Here is a 25,230-nt window from a genome sequence, read left to right as displayed (position 1 = left end):
GTCCTTGTTAAGATGTTGCTGACTAACAGATGTTTTAATGACTAAAATTGAATATTAAATTAATTTTTCCTGCATAAAATATCAGTGGCTGTATATTAAATGTGTTTCTGATCGTCTTAGTGTTTGTGCTTGGTTAAACTTCATTTTATTCCATAATATGTTTGATTGTTGGTTTTTGGTGCATACAAAATGTTTGGGAAAGAAAGAAAGAAATGTTTTAATTAACGACGCACTCAACACATTTTATTTACGGTTATATGGCGTCGGACATATGGTTAGGAACCACACAGATGTTGAGAGAGGAAACACGCTGTAGCCACTTCTGGGGCTACTCTTTTCAATTAGCAGCAAGGAATCTTTTATATGCACCATCTCACAGACAGGATAGTACATACCACGGCCTTTGTTACACCAGTTGTGGAGCACTGGTTGAAGCAAGAAATAGCCCAATGGGTCCACTGACAGGATCGATCCTAGACCGACCGTGCATCAAACGAATGCTTTACCACTCGCCTACATCCTGCCCCTACAAAATGTTTGGGAGACCAAATCCAGTTTGGGCTGCTTTAGAAACATTAGGATGATCAAAAACACATTTGAATATAGACACCGAGAATATCAGATATTCTGAACAAGAAACTATATTCAGAAATTAATTTTAGTCATTAAAATAGTTTATCAGTTGGAAACATCTGACAATGTCATGAAATTCAGAACAGTCTCTTTAACTGTTTGAAATGTTTATAAAAACTGTCAACAGACATTAAACACAACTGTTTGTGTGATGGAACGACTTACGACCACACATCATGCAGATGTAGCACACTGATCATTAGTACCAGTGGTGGATCCACAAAATCCATTTGGGGGGGGGGGGGGAGCAGTGACATGAGGTAGAATGCCAAGGGAACTTTGGAGGGGGGGGTTGTAAAAAATGAAAATTAATATATAATAAAATAATAATTATTGCATAATTTAGGGGGGGGGGGCCCCCCGAGACCCCTGGAGCCCCCTAGATCCGCTTCTGTGTACTGTTGAAGAGGAGAAACCTTCCAAATGATTTTCACCATTTTAAATAAGAAAACAAGAATATTATAGCGGATCATGGGTTATTCCGACAGGAGGGCTTTTTAAAGGATTTGTCCAGAATCGTAAAAATGTGTAATGTAGATATTTTGGAATTTTGGGTTTCTTAAGAAACCATATCTTGTGTTTGTATTAGGAGGCTTTAATCCAGAATCGTAAAAATTTGTAATGTAGATATTTTGGAATTTTGGGTTTCTTAAGATACCATATCTTGTGTTTGTATTAGGTTTTAATCCAGAATCGTAAAAAAAATTTAATGTAGATATTTTGGAATTTTGGGTTTCTTAAGATACCATATCTTGTGTTTGTATTAGGAGGCTTTAATCCAGAATAGTTAAAATGTGTAATGTAGATGTTTTGGAATTTTTTGTTTTAGATACCAAATCTTGGGTGGTATTAAACATTGAATTTGGGGATTTAAAAAAATATATATTTAGGATTCCTCTAAAAATGATGCAGTATACATATTTTGGAATTCCATCTCATAATCTTGCAATTTCAACCCAAACTCTATGATTCGTAGGAGCAGACAATTCTGCTAGATTCACAATCCAGTTGTAATCCAGTGTATAATACACACGGGCAGATACTTAAACTTATGATCAGTCTACTTCATTCTTAAGGACATTTAAAAAATAATAATAACAACACAAGCAGGATTTGCTGTAATCTTATTCACACTTTTTTTTCTACCTTTTTTTTTAAATGCTGAAACTCAGTTTCAGTAAGCTTTTCTTTATTATTTCTGTAATATTTTAAACATTAACAAAAAAACCCCATAGAAAACTCTCCAGATAAGAATGATTTTTAAGACTTCATTAGATTACAGCAAACAGATTTGTAAAGCTTGGCACAAGTTCAAACCTTGCTGTTTAAGAGGTGCTATCACTCTCACTCCCCATCACTCCCCTGAGACTAGTTTAAGGAGAGTGATTTTTAGCTCGCCTTAGCATGTGCATTTATATGGTGTCGATATACATACATCTTTTAAATGACTTCAATTAATCACTCCCCTTAATTTGTGTTCACAGCAAGGTCTGAAGCTGTAAGATGTATTTTATGATGTGACTTGTAACAATTTGTAACATACATAACACAGTTGGTTTTAGGGTTCTAGAAATACTTGGCTAGATTTTACACTCATGGAAAATAAATGATAATGAGGATCTTCTGTTGGTCAATAGTAGACTGGGGAGGGACATTTTTGGCAGCCCCTACAAAGTAAGCATGGGTGTCCAAATAAGAATTTATATAAATAATATTTTTTATTCTCCTCCCACAAGGTACGAAGGATAAAATTACGTACTCTAAAATCTTGTAATTTAATGGATACATTTTTTTTTTTTTTTAGAAAGATTATAGTAAGAAAACTGCTGGTTAAAATTTGTCCAAGTACATGACATTCACAGTACAATTTCGAAAGATTTCAAACCTATAATCACCAAGTAGGGGCATGTATTATCCAGTTTGTTTTTATTACGTACCCTCAAATTATTTTCTGGCAGTAAGCCTGCCTCCCACCTTAATAATTGCTTCATGTTACAAGTTGTAAGAATTAAAACACAAATCATCAGTCACATCATAAAAAAATACATCTTTGCCAAAACAGGTCGTCTCACTTGTAGGCAATACACCTATTTATATTGCCCATGTGACAAATCAACACATAATGCATGAACGACTTTCTCACAGTTAGACTAGCTGCACCATGACCTACTCTTATCACATCTTCATTCGTGGTAGCTGAAATTCACATAGAAAAAAATCTGATCATAATGGTATTCTGTCAACAACAATAAGAAAAAGAAATCATGGCTTTAAGAAAACATCACTGTCGATTACATCTGTGATCACGTGTCCTCTCCTACTTCTTCCACTAACTAGCGACACAACAGTAATTCTCTATTCTGTTTCATCTCAATTTCACCCATAGCTACCAACTCTAAAATCAAGCATTTCTTCTGCTTGATCACAAGTTCATTGATAGCTACCAACCCAAAAATCAAGCCGCATTCCTTCTATTATTCTGCTTGATTACAAGTTCCTTTGATAGCTACTGACCCTAAAATCAAGCAGTATTCCTTCTGCTTGATCACAAGTTCATTTGATAGCTACTGACCCTAAAATCAAGCCTCATTCCTTCTATTATTCTGCTTGATTACAAGTTTATTGGTAGCTAATGACCCTAAAATCAAGCAGCATTCCTTCTGCTTGATCACAAGTTCATGATAGCTACTGACCCTAAAATCAAGCTGCATTTCTTCTATTATTCTGCTTGATTACAAGTTTATTGGTAGCTACTGACTCTAAATACAAGCAGGATTCCTCAATCTCAGTTAACACTGACAAAGCTAAACTCCATCAATGAACCAGTATCAATGTTAAACAGCTGTCTTCAGTGGTTTTTAGTTCATTCTACTTCACCTAAATTCATTACTTAACTACTGAAGTTAATATTAAATGGCCTTCCTTGGTTATATTTTGTCTATTTAGTGTGACTAACGTTAATAGTTGACAAACAGCGAGCACTATTTTTTGTTAATTTTTCCAACTATTGACCGTATATCAAATATCTTTCCTTCCCTATATTTAATTCATTCTGCCAAATTCATAGTCAACTATTAATCTTAAAAATCAAGCAGCATGCCTCATGTATATTTAATTAATTCTGCTTGACCCAAATTCATTTAGTCAACTATTGACCTTAAAAACCAAGCAGCATGCCTCATGTATATTTAATTCATTCTGCTTGACCCAAATTCATTTAGTCAACTATTGACCTTAAAAATCAAGCAGCATGCCTCATGTATATTTAATTCATTCTGCTTGATCCAAGTTCATTTAGTCAACAATTGTCCTTATACATCAAGCAGTATGCCATGGGCATATTTAATTCATTCTGCCTAACCCAAATGACCCAAATAAAGAAATAACGAAGATCTTTATGCTTTAGCAGCTGTTAATCCTGGCATCTCTTTCTTTGCTGGCTCACCCACCTCTAGCTGCTTGCCCAAGTACTCCCTGTCGGAGAGAAAAGCAACACAGTATTTAAACATTTTATACATGTGTGAATAAAAATAATGTTTTATTTAGCGATGCATTCATCATATTTTAATTACGGTTATATGACGTCAGACAGACGGTTAAGGACCACACAGATTGAGAGGAAACCCACTGTCGCCACTTCATGGGCTACTCTTTTCGATTAGCAGCAAGGGATCTTTTATATGCATCATCCCACAGACGGGGTAGTACATACCACAGCCATTGATATACCAGTCGTGGTGCACTGGCTGGAACGAGAAATAGCCCAATGGGCCCACCGACGGGGATCGATCCCAGACCAACCGTACATCGAACGAGCACATTACCACTAGGCTATGTCCCACCCCATACATGTGTGATTACAATAGACTTCTCGACTCATATGTAGAACAGACTTTATTGTTTTGGGTGCAATATTTATGCATGAAGAAAATTACATCATTATGGAAGATGGAGCATTGTAAAAAGTTTGTTTTGTTTAACAATACCACTAGAGCACATTGATTTATTAATCATTGGCTACTGGATGTCAAACATTTGGTAATTTTGACATATAGTCCTAGAAGAAGTTTGTTTTGTTTAACAACACCACTAGAACACATTGATTTATTAATCATCGGCTACTGGAGGTGAAACATTTGGTAATTTTGACAAATAGTCCTAGAGAAGAAACTTGCTACATCTTTCCATTAGTAGCAAGGAATCACTTATATGCACCATCCCACAGACAAGATAGCACATATACCGGTTTGTGGTGCACTGGCTGGAATGAGAAATAGCACAATGGCCCCACCGATTTGGGTCGACCTAGAGCTTTGTAAGGATGAAAGAAATGAAACAAGTGTTCTTCAAACTCTATTAGTTGTAATGTTAATAGTAATATGAGTCAGGGATTAGATGTAGATTTACGCTTACGTGCCAAATTTATGTCTTACGATATTTCGTGAAATTGGTCACTGAATTGAGAAACTATTTACCTCTGTCAATGAAAAAAATTAAAACTATTAAGCTGTGAGTAAACAAAGGGGAGATCACTGGCCTATAATTTGCGTCAAAAGCTAACTCACCAGTTATGAACCATGTCAATGGAAAAAAATTAAAACTATTAAGCTGTGAGTAAACAAAGGGGAGATCACTGGCCTATAATTTGCATCAAAAGCTAACTCACCAGTTATGAACCATGAGTTTCTGAACAGCGATTAGTGCTTCGTATCTGACATTTGGATCTTCGTGGCTCAAGTACTGCATTACCAACTGTTTCGCTCCTAGCTGTTCTATCATGCTGCAAAAGAACACAACTTCTTCATAAAATTTTAATCTTGGCAGATCACTCATATTTCACCCTTAAATGCCTGCTACACATAGACTGAATCGGACCGAGTCACTAGCACCAGGCAATCGGATGTGTTGCCACACGGTACTTGTCAATCGAATGAAATGTGACATCATTGAAAAACATCCTTGCTGTAACCATGGTAAACAATGTCATGTACTGATAAGAAGGCGGCTGTCCTAATGTTTCTGTATTTATATAAATGACTGGACACACCTCACAAAGAGTTGTGCCCCTTGTACAACTCTATGAGCTGTTGCGTCTGTGCCGACAACAAGCGAACAGTTTTCCGCCATTACACTCAGAACGTCGATAACCTCATGATCTGATTGGTCAACGTCACCAAACGTCTGGTTTAATCGTATAAAAATAGAACAGGTTCTAAACTTCGACTTGTACGAGTGACTCGGGCCGATTCAATCGTACAGCATGCCACACATTACAATTCGCTTGTTGGCATTGCAATCCGAGTCACTCATATCGTGTAGCAGGGCCTTTAAATAGTAATGTATATATTCTGTGGAAATTCCATGCAGTCTTAATAAAGTTGGTTTGGTTTAACGACACCACTAGAGCACATTGATTTATTTATCAGTGGCCACTGGATGTCACACATTTGATAATTTATAGTAAGGGAACTTTTATATGCACCATCCCACAGACAGGATAGCACATACCAGTCGTAGGCAGTCTTAATAATGACATAAATCACTCTCCTTAACCATGCAAGTGGATCAATCACTCTGCTTATATGTATTAGAAAAGGCTCATACCCATTTTCAGGGGTGGGTGGGTGGGTGGTGTTTGGTCAGAATTACCAAATTCTAAATTTTGTTTCTCCTTGGGTCAAATTTAACTGCAAATGGTCTCATAGATCTGAAAACATTATAGTTTAAATGTTTTTCTTTATACAACTACAGTAAACGTCATCGCCTCCCTAGGGACAAATAGGGGAACCCAACATTAATAATATTAGATAAACCATTTAATGACCTATAAATGTATAAGGACTATTCGGTTACAGCATTTCAGGAAGTAGAGAAGATGACCTCAGGTGATCTAAGAATTAAAATTTGTTGCTAAGCAATCAATTCGCCACTATTCTAAAATATTCTAGACATGTGTGGAGGGGAGTGTGAGTGAGAAGATGCCTTTTCAGACAAAGAAGGAAGGAAGGAAATGTTTTATTTAACGACGCACTCAATACATTTTATTTACGGTTATATGGCGTCAGACATATGGTCAAGGACCACACAGATAGAGGGGAAACCAGCTGTCGCCACTTCATGAGCTACTCTTTTTGATTTGCAGCAAGGGTTCTTTTATATGCACCATCCCACAAACAGGTTAGTACATACCACAACATTTGATATACCAGTCGTGGAGCACTGGCTGGAACGAGAAATAGCCCAATGGGTCCAAAGACTACCATGCACTATAGAACGGTGGTCGGTAACACAGTGTTACTTACTTTTTACCCCTTGGATAGTACCGAACGTATTCTCCAATGTCGTGAGCAGCCACTGACAAGATGAGAGGATCTCTGCTACTCTCCAACAGACGCACCAATATCCTGCAATGGAAGGAAGGAAGGAAATGCTTTATTTAACAACGCACTCAACACATTTTATTTAGTTATATGGCGTCAGACATATGATTAAGGACCACACAGATATAGAGAGGAAACTCGCTATTGCCACTTCATGAGCTACTCTTTTAGATTAGCAGCATGGGATCTTTTATATGCACCATCCCACAGACAGGATAGTACACACCACACCTTTGTTACACCAGTACTGGCTGGAATGAGAAAAAGCCCAATGGGGCCACCGACGGGGATCAATTCTGAACCGACTGCGCATCAAGCGAGCGCTTTACCACTGGGCTACATCCCGCCCCTATCCTGCAATGAGAGAACACACCGTTAACAAGCTGGGAACAGATGTTTTCGAAGCTATCTTAGCACTACGATATCGTAAAACTATCGTAGGCTATGACGTCACTATGGCATGTATGGCGGTTTTACGATACCATAACGCTAAGGTAGCTTTGAAAATCTCTAGCCAGGTACTAGTTGGTAAAATATGATAACAGCAACACACAGTTCATCAGCAGATACATGTATTCATTGGCAGCATTTTGGGGTATGGCGCTATGGAACTGAATGCACCCACAGTCAACAGGGGTATGGGGGGCCTCCCTCAGAAAGAAAATGATTAACTTTAAGGTTAGGGTTAAGAAAATCATACAGTAATGATTAGAGTAATTCATTTTGTCAAAAGGTTAACTTAAAAAAAAACAATCTGCAAACTTTTTGGGGTATGGCGCCATACCTGTTTTACTGGCAGAAACCCTGACTGGTTAAATCGATAACAGCAACACATACTGTAGGTAACATATGATAGCAGCAATACTCTATTAATGAGCCTGCAACATATTGTTAATGAGCATATATTACTTGGTATCATATCCTATGTTTGGGACGCATACATTACTTATCATTTTATCAAATCCTATGTTTGGGACCACATAAAACCTGGATAAATCCCTGGACATAATTAATGTGGTGCCCTGGAAGACTTACTTGAGTAATTCGTAGTTCTTCTCATTTAGCCGCAGTGCGTTCTCCCGCCAGAAACGGTCAGACTTATGAACAGGACTCCACTCCAAACGACCTGATTTGACCTCAGTTGAATACTCATCAAAGGAACTGCAGTACAGGGAAGGAAGGAAATGTTTTATTTAATGACGCACTCAACACATTTTATTTACGGTTAAGTGGAAGGAAGAAAATGTTTTATTTAACGATGCACCAATATCCTGCAATGGAAGGAAGGAAGGAAATGCTTTATTTAACAACGCACTCAACACATTTTATTTACATGTTATGTGGCGTCAGACATATGGTTAAGGACTACACAGATATTGAGAGAGAGGAAACTCGCTGTCGCCACTTCATGGGCTACTCTTTTTCAAATTAGCAGCAAGGTATCTTTTATATCAACTATCCCATAGACAGGATAATACATACCACAGCCTTTGACATACCAGTTGTGGTGCACTGGCTGGAGCAAGATAACATGGTAAGAAATAAAATACAGGGAAGGAAGGAAATGTTTTATTTAACGACGCACTCAACACATTTTATTTACATGTTATAGGGCGTCAGACAGATGGTTAAGGACCACACAGATATTGAGAGAGGAAACCCACTGTCGCCACTTCATGGTCTACTCTTTTTCGAATTAGCAGCAAGAGATCTTTTATATGCACCATCCCAGACAGGATAGCACATACCATGGCCTTTGTTACAACAGTTGTGGAGAGCTGGTTGGAATGACAAATAGCCAACGATGTATTTATCTCAGAGACAAAGATATAACATTGTTCAGCTTCCCTATCTTATAGCATTGTTCAGTTTCCCTATCTTATAACATTGTTCAGCTTCCCTATCTTATAGCATTGTTCAGTTTCCCTATCTTATAACATTGTTCAGCCTCCCTATCTTATAACATTGTTCAGGGTTACCTTCTTATAATATTTAAACTCACAAAGTGTCAATTGTCAGGATTCGAACCTACTGCACTGATCTGCATGACATTTGATAGCCCGCGACCCTAACCACTCGGCCAACTAGGTCTTCCACAAAAAATGGAATCCCATAGTTAAGAAAGAATGCTGGCAGACACTCCGTTCGAAACTAATTTAAGACTGTACAGGATCCCCATCTTATAACACTGTTCATCTCATAACCGATTACTGCTCAAGTCAAATGATGTTTGGCAGACCCTTGCAGCATTTGGCATTCTAACCTTCGGAGGGTAAAGCTGATATCTTAGGACAGTAACCAGTAATTTTCTTTATCTTATAACTTACCCATGATATCCATGTCATAAACCCATGTGATAATTTAAGTGTACTAACCCAGTTAATAATGGTATGCAAATTTGCAAGATCTCTAGGTAATGTGTTGCTGTGGATGGGTCATTTGCTTACAAGCCAACAAGACCTGTGTACCTGAGCACAATGTTTTCAAAGATTTAGTTAAAATGCATGACGTCAAATTAATTTGTGCTAATCGTGATCACGTCATATTACCGAAGGCAGCGACTTTAGTACTGTGATTTACTAAAAAAAATATTAAAATGTAAAACATCAACCTCATCTAGTTAATTGTTATTTGTCTCGGCAGAGTCTCGACAAATACCGATTAACATAGACTCGGTTGATATATTATTCCGTATTAAAAAATACTCGTGATGAATCCTCGCTATATATTAACGATTCATTACCTCAGATCTTGTACAGATGACAACAACTTCTCACTGACGAACTTGAGGTCATCAACAATGTCTGGGTCGTCAAACTTGCGTCCCTCCAACAGTTCGAGTTGTTTGAGAACTTTACACTGCACCATGGCCAGAGCATGTTCCTGGATACACTCCTTCTCACCAGGCTTTTCTAACAAGTTCTAAAACACAGAACAAACTGATAAAGCAGCAAGGGATCTTTTAAATGCACTTTTCCACAGACAAGGACAGTACATACATTGTGTACTATGGCCTTTACAAGAGATGTGGGGCAGCGTTTGTTGAGCCGACAAACTCCTGAAGAATTGCCTGTCTTTGTTTTTTTGGTAAATCACTAAATATTATTAATAACACTGAAGGTAATTAGTAAATTACTAATAAATGTCTCCTTTGGTCTTCTGTTTACATCTGGAATTCAGATGTTTACGTTCCTGCCAGTTTACAAAGAAATTCTGATTACACTAATATATCTGAAAGATCAAAAAAAAAAGAAAGAAAGAAATGTTTTATTTAACGATACACTCAACACATTCTATTTACGGTTATATGGCGTCGGACATATGGTTAAGGACCACACAGATATTAAGAGGAAACCTGCTGTCCCCACTCCATGAGCTACTCTTTTCAATTAGCAGCATAGGATCTTTTATATGCACCATTCCAGACAGGGTAGTACATACCACAGCCTTTGATATATACCAGTCGTGGTGTACTGGCTGGAACGAGAATGCTAAATAGGCCCACCAACCGGGATCGATCCCAAAAACACCACACATTAAGTGAGTGCTTTACCACTGGACTATGTCCTGCCCCAGTTTAAACAGTCCTCTGAATTGCATTGACTTAAAAAGTGATAAAAAATTTATATTTCACTGACATACAGATATATTCATTTCATAATTTGATAAAATACCAGTCGTGGTGCACTGGCTGGAACGAGAAATAGCCCAATGGGCCCATCGACGGGGATCGATCCCAGACCGACCGTGCATCGAGCGAACGCTTTACCACTGGGTTACGTTCCGCCCCCTCTGAAAGATCAGGTCACATCTTCTTGTACAATTTTCATAAAAAAGCACAAAAATTTCCTTACCCTGAAGGTAGCTAGAATAATTCTGGTGACTTTCTCTTTGACAGATTCACTCAGAATATCGGCCAGAATAGGAATGATATTGTATCTGAAAATAAATGCTATCTGTTCCTCAAACTGTCTTAAATGTACACAGTAATGTTAATATTTAAGTATTTAATATTACATAGCAAAATTAAGTGGAACAACATTTTCCAATATATATTCATATTTGTTCTAAAACCATAAGCTTATCTGTTCACTTTTTTGAGAGTATATAGAGGATATTTCATGTTTTTTGTCAAATATGATTTATATCTCATCGAATGAAGTTTGTAATCATATCTCATAAGTCGCGCTTGCACGACGAGTGTGATATGATTGCAAACTTCACAAGATGAGATATAAATCATATTTGACAAAAAACATGAAATTTTCTATTTATTATATAACTTTTGGCAATTTACCTTTATTTTTAAAATGGCAACAGCAAAATAGTTCCGGCTTTCTTACAGTGAAGATAACACTTTCTACAGTGACGATAACACTCTAAAATGTGTTATCGTCACTGAGTGACTGATAATACTTTTATTTCACTGATATTTTAAGATATTTCGCTAAATGTTATATAATAAAAATATCTTTTGAATAATAGACACACAGACCTACATGTTCACTTTTCCCCGAGGTATAGTTAAATTTTAAATAACATACACATTACTTGATATTTTCTTAGAAAACAGTTACCGTTTGAATAACAGACACATTGACCTACCTATTAATTTTCTCAGAATATAGTTGTTTTAAATAATAGACAAACTGACCTACCTGTTCATTTTATCAGGTAAAATATTTTAAATTTGTCTTAAAATCTATCTTAAAATCTCACTTTATCAGAGTATGATTAAATTTTATAAACAACAGACACATTACCTGTTCAGTTTCTAAAATTTACCTTGTGAATAACAGACACATTGTCCTACCTGTACACTTTCTTAATGCATATTTACATTTTAAACAACAGACACATCAATCTACCTGTTGCATTTAAACTACAGACATCTTACTTGTTCACTTTCTCAGCTAGTGTGCTGTTGAATGTAATACACCACAGACAAAAGGTCAGCTGATATTGAATCTGAAAACCAACTTTACTGCCAGCCAACACAGAAACAATTCTATAAAAAAGACAAAAAAAGAATTTTGTTTAATATTATCAGCTATAATATAACTTAAGTCATGGTTTATGCAGACAGATTTTGAGATATCTAAAATTTTAGAAAACTATACATTCAATCATGCATTAAATTTAGGACATCCAATAAATGCTTACAACAAATTAGACAAAATGAATGTTAAATATTTTGCGCAACCAATAAATGGATTATGCAAGCTTTCAGTTATCATAGACCTGCAGTTGCTTATTTCATAATAAAAGAATTTGAAACAACCTAAAAATATGAGGTCACAACTCCAACACTGCTATATGATCTGGGACAATAAATATTTATTTAAAAAATAAATAGAAAGAAAGAAAGAAATGTTTTATTTAACGACACATTCAACACATTTTATTTACGGTTATATGGCATCAGACATATGGTCATGGACCACACAGATTTTGAAAGGAAACCCGCTGTTGCCACTACATGGGCTACTCTTCCGATTAGCAGCAAGGGATCTTTTATTTGCGCTTCCCACAGGCAGGATAGCACAAACCATGGCCTTTGTTGAACCAGTTATGGATCACTGGTCGGTGCAATAGATTTACACCTACCTACCCACTGAGCCTTGCGAAGCACTCACTCAGGGTTTGGAGTCGGTGTCTGGATTAAAAATTCCATGCCTCGACTGGGATCTGAACCCAGTACCTACCAGCCTGTAGATCAATGGCCTACCACGACATTTAATGACTCCTTGTCACATTTTAAAACTATGGCTATTTAGTGTTTAACATAGAGGGCAAACCTTTTGCCACAACATGGGCAACTCCTAACAATAAAGTAGGGATCCTCCTTTATATGCACTTATCGGTGAAAATCCATTTGAGAGGGCCACAATCATTCCCGATGGGATTCCTCAGATTTTCCACCGTAAAAAAGGAAAAAATAAAATAAAAATATAACTGTGACAAAATTTAGGCCCCGCCCTTACAACAGCCACTGCTTTTGCATAGATAGGATAGTCTTTGATGTCCCAATTGTGGCGCACTGTTTGAGATGTTAAAAATCAGGTGCAGCCAACAACACTAAAGATGTTTAGATTTATTTCAGCCTCCACCAACAATGACATTTGTAAAGGACGACATACGCAGAAATTCCTTCCACTTCCATGAAAGCAAGCCGATACACCTCAATACGCAACATCATCTGAAGACAACGGGCTGCCGTCTGAAGATATTCATTACTCTGAAACAACAAAAAACAACTATCATTACCCATATGGTTAAAAATATCTTGGTACATATCAAAGTGATACATCTCACTAGAATGCCAAGTGGGACGTAACACTTCGACGTCACACGATGACGTCGATTGCCAAATTATAACCTAACAGGAATGTCAACTAAACAAGCTGAGTGATATAAATTAAGATTGATTATGGGTAATAAATAGGATATGAAACTCACTAACATTTCATATCATGTTTATGTCCCTTGTGAAATAATTTTCATTGTCACTCGCTAAAGCTTGGGACATAAATATGAAACGAAATGGAAGCTCGTTTAATATCCTATAAATACATCACAGTAAAACTCAGTATCTGCAACAACCAGAACACTGGTTACACAGTTTTTGTCACAGGAAGGATGTTGTCCGACTACATATATGTCCATTATTATTATTAATACATCTGATAAATACAACTTTAAAAGCGAAAATTGAAATGGCGGAGTTCTTTTTATTAAATTTATTTCAGTGTTATCTCAAATCGATTAAACAGCAGAATTTGGCATTTCTTTTGACGAAGACAGTGGATTCTAGTCACGTGTTGATAGTTGTTAGTAAATTCCTCCAATTCTTACACAGAGCATCACAAAAATGACAGGTGTGTACATCTACTTTTAAAATTGAACATAAAAACAATGTTGTTATTGTATGTTGGTGATTTATTCTTTTTTCTTTGGATTCTCGGTGGTATTATTGGTTAAAAAGACAATGGGTCAAGTAAACACTGCACTGATACATTTGTCACATTACTAACTTGCTTACATTAATTTCATGATTTACAACATACATCTTATTGAGGTGTGCTTATTTTTATTGCGTAAAATGTCCACAGTCAATTTGTATTTAGTGTAATGCAATACATTACTCACAGTGTGTTTTAACTGGTCTTTTAGCCAGTTCAGGTAGAAATGTAAATTCTTTTTGTCCATCGGTTCTTTACTCCAGCATGCTATTTTCCCAATGATTCGACTAGACTGAAAAAAACAAAACAAAATCAAATCTGTCATACACTATAGATCTATTCATGGTTTCTGCAGGGGGTAAAACGGGTATGGTGTCATACTCAAAATATTTTACAGATTTAAAAAAAAAATTAAGTTAACGTTTTGATAAAAGTAATTACTCTTATCATTACTGTATTACTGTAAGTAGAAAACACTCACAGTTCTGACACTTGAAAAAAACATAAAATTCCAGGACATTTCCATGACTTTTCTAGGATATTTAAAACAAATTCCAGGACATGAAATGTTCAGTCAATGAATGTTGTTATAATAAATTGTTGTCTGAATTTAGATGGGTTATGAGGACAACAAAAGTAAAGATGCGAAAAAAATAAACCACCAAATTGTTTGCCCAAATTTCTAGGACACAATAAAATTTAATGCTTTTTCCAGGATATTTCAGACCTGGATTTTAAAATCACAAAATTCAAGGACATTCTAGGATTTCCAGGATGCATAAGAACCCGGATATTAAATCTTCAAATGATATGGCCCAACTGTATATGATTTTTTACAAACTTTCGTTTGGTGATGAATTCAGCAGAAAAATATTTTATAAAATAATACAGAAGCTTTGATTCAGCATTCAGTAAACAAACATCAAAAACAGACTGTTTACTCAAAATGTTGTAGTATATTTCATGAGACTGGCAATTGACCTATGCATCCAGTCACTGCTGCAAAGTTTACCAAGTGTTTATTTCATAAGAAGACAAAATAAATAAAAAAACCTATGTAAAAAAAAAAAAGAGGTCTAGATGGAATTTTATTTTGTTCACAAAGAATCAAGAACTAGTGAAAAAGGGCAAACTGTTTATTTTTAAATTAAAAAAACATAGACTCTTAACCTTTAGAATATTGTAGGTGAGATATCTCACCCAATGACATGCCAGCCAATGAATGAATGAATGTATGAATGTTTCAAACAACACCCCAACACAAAAATACACATCAGCTATTAAGTGTCTGAAAAGCTAAGTATATGGAAATATTATTTAATATACAATTATGTAAAACCACAGTGTAAAGAGCCGTGGGAAAAAGTATAATACAAACATCACATGCTGAATACTGCATTCAATGCATTAACCAATTCATATTTCTCGCCGTTTTACAATATAGTACTGGCCGAAAATGAATGCAACAGGAAACTGCTTTTCTGAAAACAATGACCAATTTACTTAGTCCCTATTTATTTCATTTAGGCAATGGTAATAAAATATTATTACACACAACAGACCGATTTATTTGGTAATAATTAAATTTCTGTTACGTTCATTACAACGTAACATCATCCGATTGGTCCAAACGTAGCAATGGGAGTTTGTTCATTTTTCGATGAATGTAAAAATTACGTCGTCAGGGAATGTCATATGTGATGACATCATTTTATATGGGCAAGTTGTCTTAATGAGCGTTATTGTTTATGGATAAAAAATAATTCAAAATAAAGTATGATGTTTTAGTTTTATTATTAGCATGTATCATTCAAATTTAATTATAAGTACTGTCTGTTATTTCTTTTACGTTCATCTGGGTATGAACAAAAATTTTTATCTGCAAACTTATGTGAGAATGGCTTCGCCGATTCACACAGTTTGCGGATGATTTTTTTTGTTCATACCCCGATGAACGTAAAAGAAACAACAGACAATCCTTAATGAAATCAGTGTGTTGAGTTATGAACTAGAATGCCAGGTGGCCACTCAACTATATCTTCAAGCCTGTGAAACTTGCATAACCCATTTGTAGATTATGCAAAAATCAATTCTGAGAACCCATTTAATTTTTGTGTAACCCATTATGTCTAGTATGTAAATGACATCCTAAATTTAATGCATGAATGAGAAATAAATTACACAAAATTAGATTTGCATGAATGAATGGGAAGGAAATGTTTTATTTAACGACACACTCAACACATTTTATTTACCATTATATGGCGCCAGACATATGGTTAAGGACCACACAGATATTGAGAGGAAACCTGCTATCGCCACTTCATGGACTACTCTTTTTGATTAGCAAGGGATCTTTTATATGCACCATCCCACAGACAGGTTAGTACATACCACAGCCTTTGTTACACCAATTGTGGAGCACTGGCTGGAACAAGAAATAGCCCAATCGGTCCACCGACGGGGATTGATCCTAGACCAACCGGGCATCAAGTGAACTCTTTACCACTGGGCTACGTCCAGCTCCCCCCCACCCCTGTGAATGAATAGATTGTCCTCAGAATTTTCAGAGGCCTAAACTTGACATGTATATTTCTGTTACATACCTGATATACAATGAATTTGTCTTCTCTGTCCAGCAAATGGAAGAACGGAGAATACACAGAATCTTTCCTCTTCTTGGCATATTCTTTGAAAATCTCAACTCTGCTCTTGTCTTCCTGGAAACACAAATAATCTTAGAACAAAGCAATATCATCTTGCCACAAGTTATTTACAAAAAGCATTCGAGATACATGTCCCCTACCCGGGCCAAACAAAGTTTCATATCTCTTAACTTCAAGGGCCATAACTCTGTGAAAAATGGGTAAATCATCATGAAAGTTAAACTTGATCTATAACAGTACATGATAAAGTTATGCAAATAAAGTCCAGGAATCTAATTTTCCTTAAAAAAGAGGACAATTAAGGCATTTGGCCTGGTATGCATATTCAACGATATATAATGCACATTATTGCTTAATATCAACACGTTTAATCGTATAGTTAATTAATAAAACAGTTAAATGTGACGGTTATTATATATAACGGGGGCAGCCATTTTGTACCATCTCAGTGAGTACGCCCTCTGGCGAGCTGGTGGTTACGTAATACGTAACGCGTCACGTCAGGAATGAGCCTTAGAACTAGAGAAACACAATCTGATTAGCAGATGTTTATTTGATTGGTAACCAGACGAGCCAATTAATTGACGCTGTCTAGACACAAAAATACATACCTGTATTGTGGAATATTACCTGTCGCCCCTAAAATTGTAATGGACATGGTTTATTACTGTAAATAGTTCTGTAAAACTATTGATTAAGTAGACTTTTCCATCTAAAAGCACAGAACTGACCAATTACGTAGTCCCAAAGAAACAAAAATTATCACTTGGGTATCGTGGGTTGTCGTTTTTGCTCCAACGTAGCATATCAATAGGCCTAATTTTGTACATTTTCCCTTTGGATTATTTAACAGAGAAAAATACTATAACCCCAGTTTATTATAATATTACGTCATTTATGCTCTTTTACAAGTCAGGTTGATCAAAGAGAAACGCCTTGTCGAAAATTACTGCTTTTGTTTACACTGTACATACAGGAGATGGTCAGGAGCTGACGTCACTTCGCCCCAACCTATCCCACCGGACGTCACAAAAACGAAACAAAATGGCTGCCCCCAGTTAGCAGGAATAATCATGTTTTTTTATTAACTCTAAAATTACGCGTTTTTCATTTGCTAAAGTGTCAGTATGTGTTGGTGGTCCGGGTATGCATCTTTCCAACACACAAGGCTCTTGTTTGGGTTGACCCTACCTTTAAGTTCAACGCCAATAACTGGATAAATTGCTTTGAAAGTCAAACTTGATTTGTAACAGAACTTTATAAAACTATACACAAAATTTCAGTTCAATAAACTTGATATGTAACAGAATGTGATAAAGCTATACACAAAACATTTAGGCTCAATATCTTGAGGCTTTGCCAAATAAAAGTCTAGAAAACAAATTTTCATATCTAAGTTCAAGGGCCATAACTCTGTCAAAAATGGGTCAATCGCAATGAAAGTCAAACTTGATCTGTAACAATATATGATAATGAAGGAAATATTTTATTTAATGATGCATTCAACCCATTTTATTTATGGTTAAGGACCACACAGATATTGAGAGTGAAAACCTGCTGTCGCCACTTCATGGGCTACTCTTTTTCGATTAGCAGCAAGGGATCTTTTATATGCACCATTCCACAGACAGGATAACACATACCACGGCCTTTGATATACCAGTCGTGGTGCACTGGCTGGAGTGATAAATAGCCCAATGCAATATATGATAAAACAATACACATAATTTCAGCTCAACATCTCAAGGCATTGTGAAAAAAACATCCAGAAAACTATATGTGGGACAGATGGACGGACCGACAGAAAATGTAACACAGGTCTTTATCTTGTAACTGTGACTTTTCCTGTAGGAAAAGCAGTGGTTTGTGCCATCCTGTCTGTGGGAAGTGTATATAAAATACCCTAGCTACCAATGGAAAAATAAACGGGGTTTTCTTGAACAATTATCAAATGCTTGACAACCATCATCTGATTATTAAGTAATCAGTGTCATTAAACAAAACAAACATTAAAGTCTATTGTATGTGAAAGGAAAATATATCTTCTCCCAGAGTTATCTAACCTGCAAAGCGTCATCCAGCATTGTGAGGATGTACTGCAGAGTTTGGTCTTTAGCTATCTGACTAATCAGAATGTAGAATGTAACAGCAAACTGAAAACAAATAAATTGAAAAATTATTATACAATGTACCAAATACCCTCCCCTAAAAGCTTTTTCGTCCCTGCATTCTGTATTTTTACCCATGTTAATTGCAAACTCATAAGCTCAGCTGTTGACAATTTAATAGCAGTAATTAACAACCTGGTCACTCAAGCCATCAAGGTGATTAATGATTATTTCTTTGTTGTTTCAGGTTTTTTGTGATGATGGGGTGGGGGGGTGGGGGGTACACCCCCTTTAATTTTTTAGCCAACTTGAACACTGTGGTAAACTGATAGAATATTAAACATACAATGATTTGTCAAATACTGTAGATCCTGAAATTAACGCGTCCCTAAATTAATGCGAGTGACAGTGGGCAGACTAAAATGTGACATGAAATCAGAATCTACAGTATATGTAGATAATCAAAAAAAAAAATTCATTTTAAATTTTAAATGATAAGTAGCCTCATTAAATTAACAAACAATACTAATAGTACTAATATTAATAAATAATACAAACAGGTGATACATGTATATATTATAAATATTAAACCTGGGTTGGATTTTTTTGCAACATTGCTGTGCGAACTTCCGAATTGCCACTGTCGAACTTTGAGATGAATTCAAAAACCTCATGACTGATCATCTGTCCTCTGCAAAGAACAATACAATTGATGTGTACTGAACAAGAAAAGAAATGGGAATAACAGCTTAATTTATTTAACTTTATTTTAAATTATTCACTTTCAATCCCATTATTTTGTGTATTAAACTTATCTTGTGAACATAATTTTTATACATGTACGTTATAAAACAGTTTATTTACTGAATTAATTTTATAAGGGAATTTTTTTTTTTTAAATTGGTTGATCAGTATAATAATATAATAACTGTTTAAGTAATTTTTATTCATATACAACCGTGTCCGGTGATTCGGCGCACTTGGTATTTTGCGTAAGTATGCTTAGGAAGTTGTCATGGTGTCAGTGTTCTTAACGAATTAAAGTTCAATTCCTTTTTCAATGGTTAATCAAGTATCAACATATTTATTGTTACGGGTGCAATTAATTTTTTTTTATTAGAATTGTCAATAATTATATCATAATTTCAAAATAAAATGCCATAACGCAACAGATCAATCGTGATACTTCTTATGGCAAGCCATGGCTTTATGTAGCGTGCTGTCATTGGTCAATTGCTGTTGTCTGCAGTACATTGTCTGCTGGACTGGAAAAGGGCCAGGGGCGGCGTATATTTACGTAAGTATTTTCTCACAAAACAACCCTTCTTAATCAATAAAAAACCATGCAGTGATTTCAATAGAATTCGGAAGTAATTGGCAGAGTAGCAAATGTAAATGGCAAAGACCTACATACATCATACTTCCATCTGTATAAATAGTTGAATCAGCAAGATTGAAAGTAGACGGAAAAAATAATTTAATTAGGGTAACATAAACGGACAATTTCACACCATAGATTATAAGTTGTCAATGCCAGCAACTATTGAAAACAATAACGTGACATCCAGAAAAAAAACCCCATCAATTATCTGCCAAATAATTTAATTTTTATCACTTTCTGACGAAGCATAAACTTGTGTTTTGCATGATAATTAATATCACCATATCATGAAAACATGTTTAGAAGTCTATGGTGTGAACTTGTTTTGATCTTTGGAATAATATGGAGCTGAAGTTATTGTTGGTACAATATTAATGTTCTCTCTGATGAATTGTATGTAGAGTTATTACATATTTCATGGTCAATATTTTGCATGTAGGCCTGTAATTCATATTTGATCAGTTGCGGCAATCAATGTATGCCATTGTGTGTGTTTAAACTGCTTCAGTGGTGCGTGCAATTTAATATGAATTAACACATCAGATATAATAATCAATGTAATCACATATTGTCGGTGTAGGTTGTGATGGCATGAATATATTATTTGTTTGAAACTCATCTTAGTAAGTATATAGTTGATATGTCAGTATGTTTAATTTGTTTAACGATTGTTTGAAACACTGGTGCTGAGGTTTAACTTATTGATCATATCAATCAGTTGCTTTTTTTAATATTCTTTGTTTTGTTTATTGTGATATGGATGCAACTACAATTGAAACTCGAGTGCTAATGTTCAACTTATTGAACATAATATTTGATTGTTGTTTTTTTGTTGTTGTTTTTTTACTGAGATTTGTGACTCACTGACTACATTGAAGATTTTATTGTTAAGTTCACAATCTTATTTTGTGATGCAATAAAGATTCTTCTAGTCGACTCCTGGATACTGATTTCTAACTCATGTCAGGTGATGAATGCAGAAAACAAAACAAAATAACAAAATATACAAGGACATGTGGTATATCTGATGGGACAGGTAGTTTTATTTTTTGCATGTCCTACAGAACAGGTGCCGTAAAAAGTTAATGTAGAGCCCTGGACCTCACAGATATTGAGAGAGGAAACCCGCTGTCACCACTTCATGGGCTACTCTTTTCAATTAGCAGCAAAGGATCTTTTATATGCACCATCCCACAGACAGGGTAGTACATACCACAGCCTTTGATATGCCAGTCATGGTGCACTGGCTGGAACGAAAAATAGCCCAATGGGCCCATTGACGGGGATCGATCCCAGACCGACCATGCAACAAGCGAGCGCTTTACCACCGGGCTAAGTCCTGCCCCAGCATTCTGAGAGTACTGCTAAAGCAATACAAGGGCCATAACTCTGTGAAAAATGGGTAAATCGCCATGAAAATTAAACTAGATCTGTAATAGTACATGATAAAGCTATATATAAAATATTTTACCACTGGGCTACATCCAACTGACTAGAAATATTGTTAATGAAAATGTTGAAAAAACAGAAAGAGAAAAAAAAAGGGTTCCGTGTGGTTATTTCAATGTCTGGATACACTGAGGAAAGTAACTCACTGCAGATAGGACTGCCAGTTGACACGATTGGCACGCACATCGTTAGCACGTTCCTGAAGCAAGCTGGTAGCAACCTGTGCCCCTGCAATAACAATATATCATACATGTATAACTTATAACTTACATATATATATACATGGACATTAATGGTGGCATTACAAAAATGTAATAGATAAAATAAAATAATAATAAAGAAGTTTTGTTTTGTTTAACGACACACTAGAGCACATTGATTAATCAATCACCGGCTATTGGATGTCAAACATTTGTTAATTCTGACAAGTAGTCATCAGAGGAAAACCACTACATTTTTCTTAATGCAGAAATGGATCTTTTATATGCACCATCCCACACAGGATAGCACATACCACGGCCTTTGATATACCAGTCATGGTGCACTGGCTGAAAATATAATAATGATAATAAACTAAACTAAATTAATTAATTAAAAGGTTCCAAGTGTCTGTACCAGGGTCCATATTTTACAGAGCTATCATAGTGCTACGATATTGTAAAACCTGTGCTATTGTGACGTCATAGCTTATAAAAGTTTTACGATATCACAGCGTTAAGATAGCTTGAAAATACAGATGCACTACTTTTACAGTCTGTATTCTTTTTCTGTTCTTTTTTACCACAGGGCTCGAACTTAAGAATTTGTCTCCCACAGCAATTTTTTAAAGAATTGCCATGGGTGAAACAGCCTACCGATGGGAATTTTGAGCCTGCCTATGTCAATTATTTTTTTAAAGTGACATTTGCAGAAAATATATATGACTGAAAGGTTATTTTGATGTATGTAAACATATATCAAATGTGAAAATGTTAAATATTGGCAGATTATGTACACCTGGTGTGTATATATTTTGCCATTGTTGAGGAGTTTTACCGATGGCACTTTTGCTCTCTACCTACGGCAATTTATATCTCAATGACGGCAACTGCCATCTGTGTCGTCGTTAAGTTCAAGCCCTGCCCCATATGCACTGCTAATTGATGGATGGAGATTTCTAAAAATTCAATCACTTAATGAAAACAATCTGCAACATGGACGTAAAAGGAATCCATTAATTTCTAGTACACAGGAAAACATGTTAATTTCTAACTGACTTCAAACACATGTGTTTGGAAAAATAACCTTCCCATGTATGTGTAGTTTGTCATTTTCAAAGTTTAAAGCTATTACATAATAAAAATATATGTTTCTGAAATATGCACAATGGACTAAGAGTGTAACACTTTAATATTTTTTTTAAGGAAAAATTCAGTTTGTTAGGAGCAGTTAGTTCACCTCTTCCCCCACCCTCCCCCACCCCATGATCGCTAACAACACTTGATGTCAATACAGATAATCAATATGTTCATATAATGAATAGTTTATAATAAACAAATTCTATTTTCTAATGAACTGATTCTTAATCAAAACAGTTTACACCTACCCATTGAGCCTTGCGGAGCACTCACTCAGGGTTTGGAGTTGGTATCTGGATTAAAAATCCCATGGCTCGACTGGGATCCGAACCCAGTACCTACCAGCCTGTAGACAGATGGCCTACCACGACGCCACCGAGGCCGGTCGCTGTATAGCAGACGATAAGCATACAAGTATGTAAATGTTGATAACTTTAGAGTTGAGTTTTATCTTGGTTAATTAGAAAGTCATCTGACCAAATATTGCATACTGTTCATTGTCGCATTCAAACTGTGCTCTAACTAGGGTATAATACATAAACAAAACTTGGATAAATCTATTTCTTTCTTTCTTAAGTGGTTGAATACTGGGGGCATTGCTATACATTTATTTGATAAAATCATTTATTAGGTAAAATTGTGGCAGGTTGACAGTGAATATGTCATTTACTAGCCAGCAGCAAGTGAAATAAAAGTTCTGCATTGAGCCCTGTGTCGTAGGCTAATTTTGACATTCTTCAGATACACCCGTAAAGTGGGATATTGCTTTTCATGAGTGACGTGACCAAAACTCTTATGTAACAAATCTGTGAAGCAGACGAGACGACAATGACAGAACTGTAAAACTGTTATTTCTTTAATCTTGTTTAATGGAATGGAAAATGGTTTAACATGCACATTCAAAGCAAGCTGTCGTAGCGCACGCCTGTCTTTGGCACAAGTACCGGCCTCAGGCAGTTCCTCCGTCCAGGACATGAAAGGGTTGGGGTGGGTGAAGGAGGGACCACCTGCACTGGCAGGTGCAAGGGAGTACCAGCAGTCCAACCGTAGTTTAATAGTACATGTTATATAATACAGTGCATACAGTGTAAAAATATGTTTGATGTCTATTTGTCTTAACCTCATATTATGTGCACTGTTTTGGGGAAGGTTTTCTTAATTCAACAAAAGCTTTCCGATTAAAAACAAATCATCTATACATATAGGTAATAGATCTTTTTATTATGTAGCCAGGTTCATATTTTTTTTTATGATTCTTACTTGTCTGAACTTTAAGTTTGTTGTTAATGAAAATGTTCCCGAACTGTCAAGAAAAACCCTCCAAAAAATCACAAATTAACGACTAGCAGACGATAACAAATCGATGTTGTTTACAAACCATGCAAGAAAAAACAAACCGAACGCAGTCGGAAGCATAACGTAGTTATGGACGTTGACGATATATATTAGGCCAATAACACTGACAAGAAACACGTCGTTATTTCTGCACTACGATTACGAATAACGAAAGAATCAAAGATCGTTTCAAAACCGATAATAATAATAAATTATAAAATAAATAAGTAATTATTTGTGGGAGAAAAAAGCATACCTTTCTCAAGGTCATCAACATTTGATATGACCGATCCTAACTTCTCGATACCAGCCATTATAAAATATTAACGAAGATTTTATATAAAGCAGATTGTTAAATTAGAATCATCATATTTTAGCACTTCTGATTCCGGGTCATGTGACACGATGGCCTGCACATGGTTATAAATCCGGGTCGTTTCTACCTAACTAACCTAAGGACGGTAGGCCGGACTCAGTGGTGTCGTGCTTAAAGGCATACGTTACAAATAGTTCTACCACTCAAAATGTGCAAATTTCCCACATATTTATTCTAAAAGCATATCAAAACACAGATGTGCAAATAAAGATGGGGTGTCACCGGGCTAGATTTTTTGTTTACCTATCTTGAACGTCGTGTAATTTTCTCCTATTTTTTTAACAAATTAATCAATGTTCTATAGTGGTATTCTCAAACAAAACAAATTTTACTTCTTGATATTAGTGTGCCGTATGTGCATTAACTCAAGAGATGGACAAGAACTGTAAATAATGTTAACTTGGTGCTATTAGTGTAGGTTATTATTACCATTGTATTAGTGCTCACCAAATGTGCCTCATAGGGCTCGTCTCGGGCAATATAATTAAAATTAGCTCCACTATTACATGTAGATCCAGTAGAGCTAATTTTAATAAGATTGCGTCTCGGGCAATATAAATGTTTGAAGTTTATAAGTAGCAAATAATTTTATGTAGGTGACAA

At 35.8% G+C, this 25,230-nt stretch overlaps 1 protein-coding gene across 2 annotated transcripts; it reads right to left on the bottom strand.

Annotated features, from left to right (window-relative positions):
- Positions 1-472: 472 nt before the first annotated feature.
- LOC121377376 (V-type proton ATPase subunit H-like) lies at positions 473-24,643 on the bottom strand. 2 transcript variants are annotated; one of them, XM_041505350.1, is made up of 14 exons: positions 24,508-24,643; positions 21,726-21,807; positions 19,341-19,440; positions 18,705-18,794; positions 16,582-16,695; positions 14,163-14,267; positions 13,154-13,251; positions 11,911-12,021; positions 10,868-10,952; positions 9,757-9,935; positions 8,049-8,174; positions 6,936-7,037; positions 5,300-5,413; positions 473-4,107 (listed from the first exon to the last, which is right to left on the bottom strand). In XM_041505350.1, the coding sequence occupies exons 1-14, from the start codon at positions 24,563-24,565 to the stop codon at positions 4,029-4,031; spliced, it is 1,443 nt and encodes a 480-aa protein (XP_041361284.1). In that variant the 5' UTR covers positions 24,566-24,643; the 3' UTR covers positions 473-4,028. The 2 variants fall into 2 exon arrangements, with proteins under 2 accessions (XP_041361284.1, XP_041361285.1); XM_041505351.1 differs by having other exon boundaries at positions 473-2,829.
- Between the last annotated feature and the right edge of the window lie 587 nt (positions 24,644-25,230).

The sequence above is a fragment of the Gigantopelta aegis genome, chromosome 7 (genome assembly GCF_016097555.1).
Source record: "Gigantopelta aegis isolate Gae_Host chromosome 7, Gae_host_genome, whole genome shotgun sequence".
NCBI lineage: Eukaryota > Metazoa > Mollusca > Gastropoda > Neomphalida > Peltospiridae > Gigantopelta > Gigantopelta aegis.
Note: the sequence above shows the minus strand (reverse complement) of the source record. Positions and strands in the feature narration are given on the sequence as shown.